Source organism: Oncorhynchus masou, chromosome 15, assembly GCF_036934945.1.
Source record: "Oncorhynchus masou masou isolate Uvic2021 chromosome 15, UVic_Omas_1.1, whole genome shotgun sequence".
NCBI classification, from domain to species: Eukaryota; Metazoa; Chordata; class Actinopteri; order Salmoniformes; family Salmonidae; genus Oncorhynchus; species Oncorhynchus masou.
The window spans coordinates 63,240,294-63,253,147 of NC_088226.1; the positions used below are offsets into that span (position 1 = coordinate 63,240,294).

Consider the following 12,854-nt stretch of genomic DNA (forward strand, 5'->3'; position numbering starts at 1 on the left):
TTTCAGAATAAGAACATCATACCAACAGTCAAATATGGTGTTGGTAGTGTGATGTTCTGGGGCTGCTTTGCTGCTTCAGGACCTGGACGACTTGCTGTGATTGGTTGAACCATGAATTCTGCTCTCTACCAAAAAAATCCTGAAGGAGAATATCCTGCCATCAGTTCGTGACCTCAAGCTGAAGCGCACTTGGGTTCTGCAGCAGGACAATGATCCAAAACACAAATATTATCTTTGTGTAATATTTTAATTTGTTTGATCTGAAACATTGAAGTGTGACAAATGTGCAAAAAAAACTAATCAGGAAGGGGCAAATACTTTTTCACAGCACTGTATACTGCTTGGATTCCGTTTAAGGTGTTTACATGTACTATTCATTTGAAAGATTCAACAAAAATCCAGGTGTTTTAATAAACTTATGCTTACTTCGATCATGACCTTATGATCATTATGATGCCGATTAAGATAAGCAGAGTAAGGTGTTTACATGACTACTGCCATAATCAGTTTCATTTCGATGTATTATTTTGCATGTAAACATACTCACTTAGAGAAATGTAGATTATTCTATTTAATAAAAAAACAAGGTAACAAACAGAAACAGAAGCCAGTGTACTATGTGCAATGACATGGATAGCATCACAAATCCCTATGGGCCCTGGTCAAAAGTAGCTCTCTCTATATATATATATATATATACACACACACACACACACACACACAATAGGGTTGGTATATAGCCCTATTTGGTAAAAGACCAAGTCCGTATTATGCCAAGAACAGCTCAAATAAGCAAAGAGAAACGACAGTCCATCATTACATTAAGACATGAAGGTCAGTCTATGCAGTCGCAAAAACCATCAAGCTCTATGATGAAAATGGCTCTCATGAGGATCGCCACAGGAAAGGAAGACCCAGAGATACATCTGCTGCAGAGGATAAGTTCATTAGAATTGGAATGCAGAGTTAAGGAAAAGCAGCCAACAAGTGCTCAGCATATGTGGGAACTCCTTCAAGACTGTTGGAAAACTTTCCCGATGAAGCTGGTTGAGAGAATGCCAAGAGTGTGCAAAGCTGTCATCAAGGCAAAGGGTGGTTACTTTGAGGAATCATAATAGTTTTTATATATATATTTTTTATTATTATTTTTAGCCCCCTTTTTCTCCCCAATTTCGTAGGATCTAATTAGTAGTTACTATCTTGTTTCATCGCTACATCTCCCGTATGAGCTCGGGAGAGGCGAAGGTCGAGAGCCATGCGTCCTCCGAAACACAACCCAACCAAGCTGCACTACTTCTTAACACAGCGCGCATAAAACCCTGAAGCCAGCCACACCAATGTGTCGGATTAAACACTGTACACCTAGCGACCTGGGCAGCGTGTACTGCGCCCGGCCCGCCACAAGAGTCGCTAGTGCGCGACGAGACAAGGATATCCCTGCCGGCCAAACCCTCCCTAACCCGGACGACGCTAGGCCAATTGTGCGTCGCCCCATGGATTTCCCAGTCGCGGCCGGCTGCGACAGAGCCTGGGCTCGATCCCAGAGTCTCTGGTGGCATAGCTACCACTTCGCCTCCCAGGAGGCCCTATATAACATTTATTTTGATTTGTTTAGCACTTTTTTGGTTACTACATGATTCCACATGTGTTATTTCATAGTTTTAATGTCTTCACTATTATTCTACAATGTAGAAAATAGTAAAAATATAGAAAAACCCTGGAATGAGTAGGTGTGTCTAAACTTTTGACTGGTAGAGTATACAAAAATGATAGGGTGGCATTTCGGACACAGCCCTGGTAAGCCCCTGAGGGGTGGAGTGGCCCATCTCTGATGCAGTGACTCGGGGTGAATACAGTTAATAATTAGCTAACAGACAGACAGCAGGTTTGGCTGCACATTAAAATTTAAGACATAATTCCAATTTAGCTAAAATTCCAGAGCTAGCTAGTTATACTGCAAAAAAAGTAATTCTAACAACACCACAATGATGACAAAGGTTTTTCTACTAATGATTTGCCTTCTGAATGTCATTGTGTTTCCAAGCCACTAAATGCACTTTAGACTATGTCTTCATCAGCGCCAATTAGGTAGAATTAAGTAAAACCTTCAGTTGGGTACCTGTGCTCAGGAGAATCTTCATAACAAAATTGTGACGCAACGTGCAACCCATTAATTTCTTTCAAAGTTGCTAATTTTTAAATTATAAATACAAATGACTACCTGCAAATTGGATTGAACCCAACCCTGTCAAACAGGTAGCTATCGGACAGGTCCAGCAGGTCTTGAGCTGGACAGACAGAATGCAAGGGGGTTAAAGGATGAGAGAAAAAGAGGGAGGGGTCTGACTGGACAGGTCCTTAAAAAAGGGGAGTAGGGAGAGGTAGAACTCAACACACAGGCAGGACAGAGAGAGAGAGAGATACCCAGTGAAGACCTCTGAAGATCTCCAAAGAAGTGAAGCTACAACGGAACATTTTAGAAGGTGAGATTTCAACATCTGTTCATCTAAAACTGTATCTGAATGCATGCCAAATTGCACCCCATTCCCTATATAGTGCACTACTTTTCACCAGGGCCCATAGAGCACATTTAACCCTGGTTAAAAGTACTGCACTATATATGGAATAGGGTGCCATTTGGGGACATGCATATTCATGTGTGCTTGGCTAATCTCCTCTATGTGGTGGAACACATGATACTTGGTATTCCTCAGCCCTACATTAGCTGAATCTGCTCTAATGTAATAGTACTGGAATATATCCGATAAGTGGAATGGCTGGGGGTACTCCAAGAGAGGTTAGGGAAACTTACCTACACTCTGAAGTACTCACTGACTTTGACTTGATGGCTTCTCTTTCACTGTCTGTCTGTGTTTGTCTCTCGCTCTCTCTTTCTCTCCCAGGAGACTATCACCATGGCGATGTTGACCATTCTTCTGCTTCTCAGCGCTGCCATTGCACTGAGCGAAGCCTTAACTCTGGATGAAGCAAGTAAGAGTTCACCTCACACTCAAACATATTTTTTATGTTGTAGTGGGGGGGGGGGGTGTGTGTTAGTGTGTGTGGAATGACTGATCTACAAATAATATTGAGTAGTTATTTATGATGCCAGGTGATTTGTAGATCAGTCAGTCTCAACCCACCTTGAAAGTTGGCTGCTATTTCTAATGTGCCCTGTGTCTTCTCCTTACAGATGCTATGGTGGCATCTGCAGCAAATAAAAAAAGCCCATGCCCCACAGACTGGTTCCGGTTTAATTCACGCTGCTTCATGTTTGTCCAGACTGCAAGGACATGGCCTGAAGCAGAGGTATAATGCTTACCCTCTACTGTGAATTAAAGAAGTTCAATTGAAATCAACTTGCATATTTGGTGTGATGTTACCTTAAAGGGGATTTTGCCTTATTGTAACAGGCATCACATGGATGTCCAGTATGTAAAATACTGAACCTCCCCTTTAAGTTATTGTCTAGTTAGACATTTCTAGGCTTTGCAATATTTATTTAATGTGTGGAGTCAGAACTCCTGTATATTGGAACCCACAGGCCATTAGTTAAGACATAGACACTAATATAGACACTAATATCTCGATGAGCCTATTTCAAAGAACATTAGTTGTGATGGCCAATATTTGATTGTGAGAGTCCTAGACAACAAATTCTCACAAAGACTGGACAACTGACTAATACCTACATTATGACATGTCTTTGTCCCTGTCTATGGCTTGCTCTAGCGCCACTGTATGTTCCTTGGAGCAAACCTGGCATCTGTGCACAGCTCTAGGGAGTCCCAATTTCTACAGGCGGTGGTGTTGATCAAGACTGGCGATTTCCCTCTGACCTGGATTGGAGGATATGATGCTGTTCAGGCAAATGTGGAAAAGGTACCCAATTGTCATATTTGAGTAAAAGTTCAAATACCTTAATAGAAAATGACTACAGTAAAAGTGAAATGTTTACTCTACCTGAACAGTCCAGCTATAGTATACTCACAGATGAATAGGATTTTTGGTATGCTCATCAATATGTCAAGGGTCACTTGTGAAGTCAGGGCCGTACTCACAAAACGTGTCAGAAAATGAATCCTGTTAAACCTGTTTTAAGACAAAATAACTTTTGGGGTGATGTTAAGACACTGCTCAGACAAACTCTGAGCCAGGAGTAAAATCAAGTCACTAAAGTTTATCTCAGCTGGTAATCATGACATTTTGAGGTACGACAAAGGAAAGATAGTGATGATGCTCATTGACATGTTACAAATTATGGTGAATAGCCAATCGCAATGAGGCTTCGGCAGCTGTGAACTCTATAGCACCCTTCAGATGACCATGGTAAACATGACATTACATTAAATGTTGCAATGGTAAAACGTTTGATATAATTTGCACCTGACAGGATCTGTTTGCATACTTAGGATCATTTCCTAATATGTTGGGATGCATTTTCTGTTTTGTTTGACCAATTCTGATATTTTAAATAATGTGATAGGCATATTCAGGGTTGAGGATTAACACATTACATGTAATGGATTGCAAAAAAACTAATCTGTTACATTCCCAGAACAAAATATTGTAATCGGATTACTGACACTTTAGAAAAACTGGATGATTACTTCTAGGATTACTTTTCAATTCAGAAAGGATGTTAGAATATTATTTAGTTGTTGACATCTTTGCATTTAAAAAAGTTGCAAGTTTAACTTTGTTCAACCTGAGTGAATATGACTTCAAGTCGGAGACCACTATGACACCAAATGTGTTTGATGGATTGCGGAAAAAGAGCAGGAATAGGCTTTTGTAGGCTACAGTCCAAGCTATGTCAAATCAAATGTATTTATATTGCCCTTCTTACATCAGCTGATATCTCAAAGTGCTGTACAGAAACCCAGCCTAAAACCCCAAACAGCAAGCAATGCACGGTGTTGAAGCACGGTGGCTAGGAAAAACTCCCTAAAAAGGCCAGAACCTAGGAAGAAACCTAGAGAGGAACCAGGCTGTGAGGGGTGACCAGTCCTCTTCTCGTGGTGCCAGGTGGAGATTATAACAGAACATGGCCAAGATGTTCAAATGTTTATAAATGTTTACAAATAAATGTATAAATGTTTACAAATAATAATAATCACAGTAGTTGTCGAGCAACAAGTCAGCACCTCAGGAGTAAATGTCAGTTGGCTTTTCATAGCCGATCATTTAGAGTATCTCTACCGCTCCTGCTGTAGAGAGTTGAAAACAGCAGGTCTGGGACAGGTAGCACGTCCGGTGTACAGGTCAGGGTTCCATAGCCGCAGGCAGAACAGTTGAAACTGGAGCAGCAGCATGGCCAGGTGGACTGGGGACAGCAAGGAGTCATCATGCCAGGTAGTCCTGAAGCATGGTCTTAGGGCTCAGGTCCTCCGAGAGAGAGAAAGAAGAAAGAGAAAGAGAGAATTAGAGAGAGCATACTTAAATTCACACAGGGCAATGTCTTCCAAAGGGAGCAACTGCTGTCCGCATCCAAAGATTATCCAACTTGAATAAACACTTGGAGGTTAGGACAACAGCAGTGGTGTAGCCTACGGGCGATACGGATATCACTTATTATTGATATCTACATATCTACTTATTATTGATGTGAATCACACTGCTGGTCTCTCATTTAGCTATTTGAGGCATCGACAGTTTTTAAGTTGTGGGTGACTGTTCACAAATGTATATGTGTATTTTAACCCAATAATGGTTGAATTGAAGTTCAAGCTATCTATCAATCATTGTTTTTGTGACTAGTGGACATCCAGTGAAAAATGCACTCTTGCAACACCTGCACTGCCTGTCTCCATACTGTCAATAACTAGTTTAATTGAATGAGGCCGAGAGCAGGGCTTTTAACTTCTCTAGGATAGGGGGACAGTCGCGTCCCACTTGGCCAAAAGCCAGGGAAATGCAGAGCGGCAAATTCAAATAAAATTATATAAAAATCAAATTCTGGTCCTTTTGTTCGAATAATTCCGTCCATATATATCCAAAATGTCAATTTATTTGGCGAGTTTGCGCAAAGCCACTACAAAATATCTCAAAAGTTACCTGTAAACTTTGCCAAAACGTTTCAAAATACTTTTGTAATACAACTTTAGGTATTTTAAACCTTAATAATCGATCAAATTGAAGACGGGTCTAAATGTTTTCAATACAGGACAAGAGGAAACTAACACTACTTTTCTAGTCTTGCCCAACTCTCAACAGAGTTACACTTATTCAAGATGGTCGCACTTCTTCATTTCACATAGGAATAACCTCAGCCATTTTCCAACGACTGGTGACATCCAGTGGAAGTGGAAGAGGTATGAACTGCAAACAAGTGCCTCAGAAATATAGATCCCCAATGAAAACTCATTGAATAGACAGTGACCTCAAAAAAAAACAAATTTATGAATGGTTAGTCCTCGGGGTTTTGCCTGCTACATAAGTTCTGTTATACTCACAGACATGATTCAAACAGTTTTAGAATCCAAATCTACTAATAATATGCATATCTTATATTCTTGGCATGAGTAGCAGGAAGTTGAAATTGGGCACGCTATTTATCCAAAAGTGAAAATGCTGCCCTCTATTTTAATACTGCATTCTAATTTCTGATGATGATATATATTTCAATATGTTTAACGGACACATGCTCAAACTCATGCTCTTTTGATAGACTTAAATAGCTGCAAATTTTCAAGATATCAAAGTGTAACCAACAAAAAAGTCAACAGTAGGCCTATAGCAAATGGAGCAAATGGCATAAATGTTTCACATACAAATACCATTTTTTGGTAGGCTAGTGCCCAGAGCATGCCATTCCGAAAGCAGCATTTCTTATTCAACTCAAAGCAATGATCCCAATCAGTCCTTAGTTTTTAAGTTATGCTCAGGTTAAACAAGGAGTATTCTATGAATTGGAATGACTGGAAATCTGACAGAATTTGTTCTTTGTTTCATGTAAAGATGTAGTTTAATCATATTATTATCTGTAGTATAAGCCTACATAAATAACACAAGTACAATTAAACATTTATGGCTATTTAAACTCTAACATTAATTTATCCTGCAAAAAATGTAGTTCAATTGGTAATATTACTTTATCTTCTTCTAATGCCTCTTGAGCTATCATATTACTGAGTTTGGGTAATCCAAAAGTTACATTACTGATTACAATTTTGAACAGGTAACTAGTAATTGTAACCGAGTTACATTTAGAAAGTAACCTACAGTACCCAACCCTGGGCATATGGCACTGAATCATACAGTATAATGGTTGTTAAAAGCAGAATTTTGATACAATTATTGTTTTATTCACACAGTGGTTACTTCCATTTAACAATGCTAAATGGTTTTTCTAACAGTAGGCATCAAGTTACTTTCCGAAATGTTGCATAAATGCTAGAAAGGGCTATTATTTTGACCGAACACCATTAAAGTTTAAATAGCCCCTAAATGCTTTCAATTACCCAATTCTATAAGCATGTCCAATTTAGCCATTCTTTTAACAACATGATATTCCACTTGAAATAACATGGTTATTGAAATTGTCGGAAACAATATGTGATTATTTATTAGCCTAGTGGTTAGATGTATTTAGGCATATCATGTGAATAAGGCCTCATGTGAAATCATGCCTCATGTGAAATCATTGTCTTAAGCGCAAGATATACTGTTGCATGTAGGTCTAGATTATTTATGGGTTGATCATATAAAAATATCAAAACATTATGTTAACAACTCCAAAGAAATGTCTTGTCTGTGGTGGAGGAAGCACTGACTCACTGCCTTTTTCTATTATCAAAACACCTGCTGGTAACTCTCAACTGGTTTGGACTGATGAGACTCATATAACCCATCAGATTTGGAGTAAAATCTCTCTATTCTCTATTCTCTGACCTAGGTTTGGAAGATCTTATAGATGCCCACTGCAGTATCAACTGACACAGTGGGTTATAGTGGGACAGCATAGTAGGCTAGATAGAGTACTATAGCATCATAAGTCATACATTGTTTAAATATTACAAAATCTGTGGCAGTGATTTCAGTTTAGAATGTCGAAGCCTGCGTTACACCATTCAAATGAATGGGGATAGAACAAGCTTTATATGAGCAAAAAGATAGCAAAAAGCTATTTTGCAGCAATCTAAGGTGAGTCAGTCTGTACATCAGCCTGTACATGTCAATGTTGGTTTAATGTTTGTAGCATTAACATTTCAAGAGCAGTAGATAATCAAAATACGTCCCATTGAAGCCTATGGTTATAATTCAAAAAGTATAAATGATATCAAAAACAACAAATAAATTACAGCAAACAACAAACACTCTTTTTCCCTTCAGACATCATTGCACGTGTTATAGAAGGGCACATGATGTACCACCATTTTTAACATGCTGCTCAACGCTCCTCAACTTGGCAACAAAATCAATAACAATGTTGGTGTGGCGGTCAGTGGTGCTGTTTCCCCCTACTGCGGATTCCATCTTTAAACGGTTGTGTTCTAGTTATATGTGATTTCTTTGATACTGAGACCTCAGTTCTTCCTCACAGGACAGGCTATGGTTCTGGAGTGACGGATCTACATTTAATCACCAGAACTGGGCGGAAGACGAGCCCAATAACTATAACGGTGCCAGAGAGCCATGTGTTCAGATGAACTTTGGAGGTACAGTAAGCCCACTATCATTCACTGATCCATTCATCAAATTAAACGTTATTCATAGTAAGTATAACAAATAAATCTGACACAAACACACTTTTATTTTAATTTTTATGTTTATATCTGAATTGATTTGAGAGTTCATTTCTATTCTGTGTTTCCTCTTAAGGTAAAGATGCCTGGAATGATGAATTATGTGAAAGGAGATATCCCTCTGTGTGCTCCATAAGGACCTGTTCAATCCGTCAAACCATCAACTGAAACCAAACATTCTACTGCGTAGTGTCAGCAACCTAACTGAACAATGTTTATGGTAAAATCAAATACTTTATGAAGATTATTTGTTGCTGTAAAATGAAAGTTTAGTTACTTGTTGCAGACAATGTTGATGTGGTTTGTTGTCAATAAAACAGGTGTACACATTATTTTCTCTCAGGAGTCATTATTTAAACATGAATGATAGTTCCATAATTGTCAAATCCTTTGAAGTGTTTCGTTAAGATAGTCTAAGATCTGGGAGTCTGTTCAGCGGTCATTTAAATTCTTTGATATTCTTTCAATTATTCTTGGAGAATTTAATTTATAATTGATTTCTTGTATAACCAAAAAGGTTGTATTACTCCACAAACAACATGAATGTAAACAAACAATGTATATTGCTTTAAAATAAGTCAAACATTATCATGTGGTTGTCATAGACCGTTAGAGCGCTGTCTATGAATTTGAGAGGCGTTACGTTTCCCTACATCATCCATTCTCTCTATACCAAGTAACGGGTCAGCCGTTTGACTGTTCTTAGAATCACAGAATGTAGCTTTTTGTTTCCAAACTCTCACTGGTTATAGACATGTGTGAGTACAAGATGTGCTTGTTCCAGCCAAATATATTAGAGTTGTATGGAATGGTGTGATAGTCACAGTGTGACATGTTTTTTCCCTCTGTTAACAGCTATGTAGTATAATTACATCAACATGATCATGATAATCAACACATTTAGTTTTGTTATTTGCTACTTTGTACTTGCTGAATGAGTGAGAATATGATATAGTATACTAATATATTATAGCCTAGCACATCATGTTACATTACATTGGTAAACACAAAAACTGTTTCCAGTGACAAGTTGATGAGAAGACCGGTCAATAGTTATGTTGGGCAGCTGTACTTCAAACAACATCTGCCAGTTGAATATAGACAGAGTAGGACAGTAAGTTTCATTCCGGATTTTCTACTCAAAATGTAGGGTTATTTGTTTATGTACAAAACCTCACATTGTAATTTTACATTAACATCATTATTGAAAGATTATTAATAAGATCCTATGTACGTTATATTTTGTCATCAATAATGATGAAAGCCTATGTAAAATTTTAGGCTTCATGGGACGTGAACACTCATCAAATGACACTTGAAGATAACGTGCCAACCACTGGTCTACCAACCCATGTTTATGACAGACAGGAGACAGTACAGGCAGACAGTCTCAGGCGGGATGACATCACAATGGGTACTAGAACTCACCTGCAGCTCACTTCTGCTACATTCACACCTCCAGGGGGACCCCATTGATTTCATTAGTCTCTCTCACTCAGATATCATATTAACATGGCAAAATGTGTAAAATTACAGGAAATGTGGTTTAAAACTGCAAACATTTCTCTCCACCCTATGGCAAAATGTGTACAATTGCAGGAAATGTGTTATGAAATTGGAAAATCTCATCGTCGCCCTGGCAAACTGCTTGGAATTGACACAAACTTTCTTTAAACCTGCAATATTTTCCTGTTGTAATTTTAAGTTCCTATGAAACTGCTACGTTTCTGACCAAGTGCATCATGGAAACAATCTGTCAGTCCCCACGCTACATTATTACATGTTTGATCCGTGTACAAATAGGCACAAGGGAATACGTCTGTAAGGTATAACTTTCCCTTAATCAGAATCTAGTTACCAATTCATGATTAATTAGTCCAACACATTAATTAAAATGTACATGTTTTAATCACAGAATAATTCCACAACACAAGCTACTAAAAAATCTCTGCAACACATGTACAGTTGAAGTTGGAAGTTTTAAATACACTTAGGTAGGAGTCATTAAAACTCGTTTTTCGACCACTGCACATATTTCTTGTTAACAAACTATAGTTTTGGCAGTCGGTTAGGACATCTACTTTGTGCATGACACAAGTAATTTTTCCAACAATTGTTTACAGACAGATTATTTCACGTACAATTCACTGTATCACAATTCCAGTGGGTCAGAAGTTTACATTCACTAAGTTGACTGTGCCTTTAAACAGCTTGAAAAATCCAGAAAGTTATGTCATGGCTCAAGAAGCTTCTGATAGGCTAATTGACATAATTTTAGTCCTTTGGAGGTGTACCTGTGGATGTATTTCAAGGCCTACCTTCAAACGCAGTGCTTCTTTGCTTGACATCATGGGAAAATCGAAAAGAAATCAGCCAAGACCTCAGAATAAAATGGGATACCACCACAAGTCTGGTTCATCCTTGGGAGCAATTTCCAAATTTCTGAAGGTGCCACATTCATCTGTACAAACAATAGTACACACGTATAAACACCACGCAGCCGTCATACCGCTCAGGAAATAGACGCATTCTGTCTCCTAGAGATGTACGTACTTTGGTGCGAAAAGTGTAAATCAATCCCAGAACAACAACAAAGGACCTTGTGAAGATGCTGTAGGAAACAGGTACAAAAGTATCTACTTCCACAGTAAAACAAGTCCTATATCGACATAACCTGAAAGGCCGCTCAGCAAGGAAGAAGCCACTGATCCAAAACCGCCATAAAAAAGCCAGAGTACGGTTTGCAACTGCACATGGGGACAAAGATCGTACTTTTTGGAGAAATGTCCTCTGGTCTGATGAAACAAAAATATAATTGTTTGGCCATAATGACCATCGTTATGTTTGGAGGAAACAGGGGGTGGCTTGCAGACCGAAGAACACCATCCCAAACGTGAAGCAGGTAGGTGGCAGCTTTATTTTGTGTGGGTGCTTTGCTGCAGGAGGGACTGGTGCACTTCACAAAATAGATGACATCATGAGGATGGAAAATTATGTGGATATATTGAACCAACATTTCAAGGCAGCAGTCAGGAAGTTAAAGCTTGGTGGCAAATGGGTCTTCCAAATGGACAATGACCCCAAGCATATTTCCAAAGTTGTGGCGAAATGGTTTAAGGACAACAACGTCAAGGTATTGGAGTGGCCATCACAAAGCCCTGACATCAATCCTCCCATTTGTGGGCAGAACTGAAAAAGCGTGTGCGATCGAGGAGGCCTACAAACCAGCTCTGTCAGGAGGAAAGGGCCAAAATTCACCCAACTTATTGTGGGGAGCTTGTGGAAGGCTACCTGAAAGGTTTGACCCAAGTTAAACAATTTAAAGGCAATGCAACCAAATACTAATTGAGTGTATGTAAACGTCTGACCCACTGGGAATGTGATGAAAGAAATTAAAGCTGAAATATATATTTCTCTCTACTATTATTCTGACATTTCACATTCTTAAAATAAAGTGGTGTTCCTAACTTACTAAGACAGGGAATTTTTACTAGAATTAAATGTCAGGAATTGTGAAAAACTGAGTTGAAATGAATTTGGCTAAGGTGTCTGTAAACTTCCGACTTCAACTGTAGGTCCACAGTTCAGCAGCAGAATAGCACACATGACATCACTACCTTAACCTCAGTTTTGCAGGAGTCCTTCTTTTGTCATTTTAGCAGACGTTCTTATCCAGAGGAATTAGGGTAAATTGCTTTTCTCAATGGCACATCAACAGATTGTTTACCAACACTCTTAAATGCTAGGCTACCTGCCAGGTCCTTCAATGTGCAAAAGAAAACTGGCCAAATTAATTTCCCAAAAGCAATCTGGTACATAAATTTGTGTTAAGTAATAATTTGTTAATTCATTCTCAAAGGGTATATGCTAACAAGGCTTGTGGATAGATGCTCATACACATGCTCTGCTATGACCCTTTTTAGCCAGTCTCAAAAGCTAAACATTTTCCAAAACCATTTGAGAGAGAGAGAGAGAGAGAGAGAGAGAGAGAGAGAGAGAGAGAGAGAGAGAGAGAGAGAGATCCGTGTTTGAAAAACTAGGGCTATATTGAGACACCAATATTGCCCAACATTAGATTTAGTCGGTGGTAAGTTGTGGAATAGACAC

General features: G+C 38.8%; 1 protein-coding gene across 1 annotated transcript; it reads left to right on the top strand.

The window, feature by feature from the left end:
* The first annotated feature begins 2,392 nt into the window (after positions 1-2,392).
* LOC135555160 (ladderlectin-like) lies at positions 2,393-9,079 on the top strand. The gene is made up of 6 exons (XM_064987509.1): positions 2,393-2,483; positions 2,904-2,991; positions 3,194-3,309; positions 3,733-3,882; positions 8,546-8,660; positions 8,824-9,079. The coding sequence occupies exons 2-6, from the start codon at positions 2,916-2,918 to the stop codon at positions 8,913-8,915; spliced, it is 549 nt and encodes a 182-aa protein (XP_064843581.1). The 5' UTR covers positions 2,393-2,483; positions 2,904-2,915; the 3' UTR covers positions 8,916-9,079.
* Positions 9,080-12,854: the final 3,775 nt, after the last annotated feature.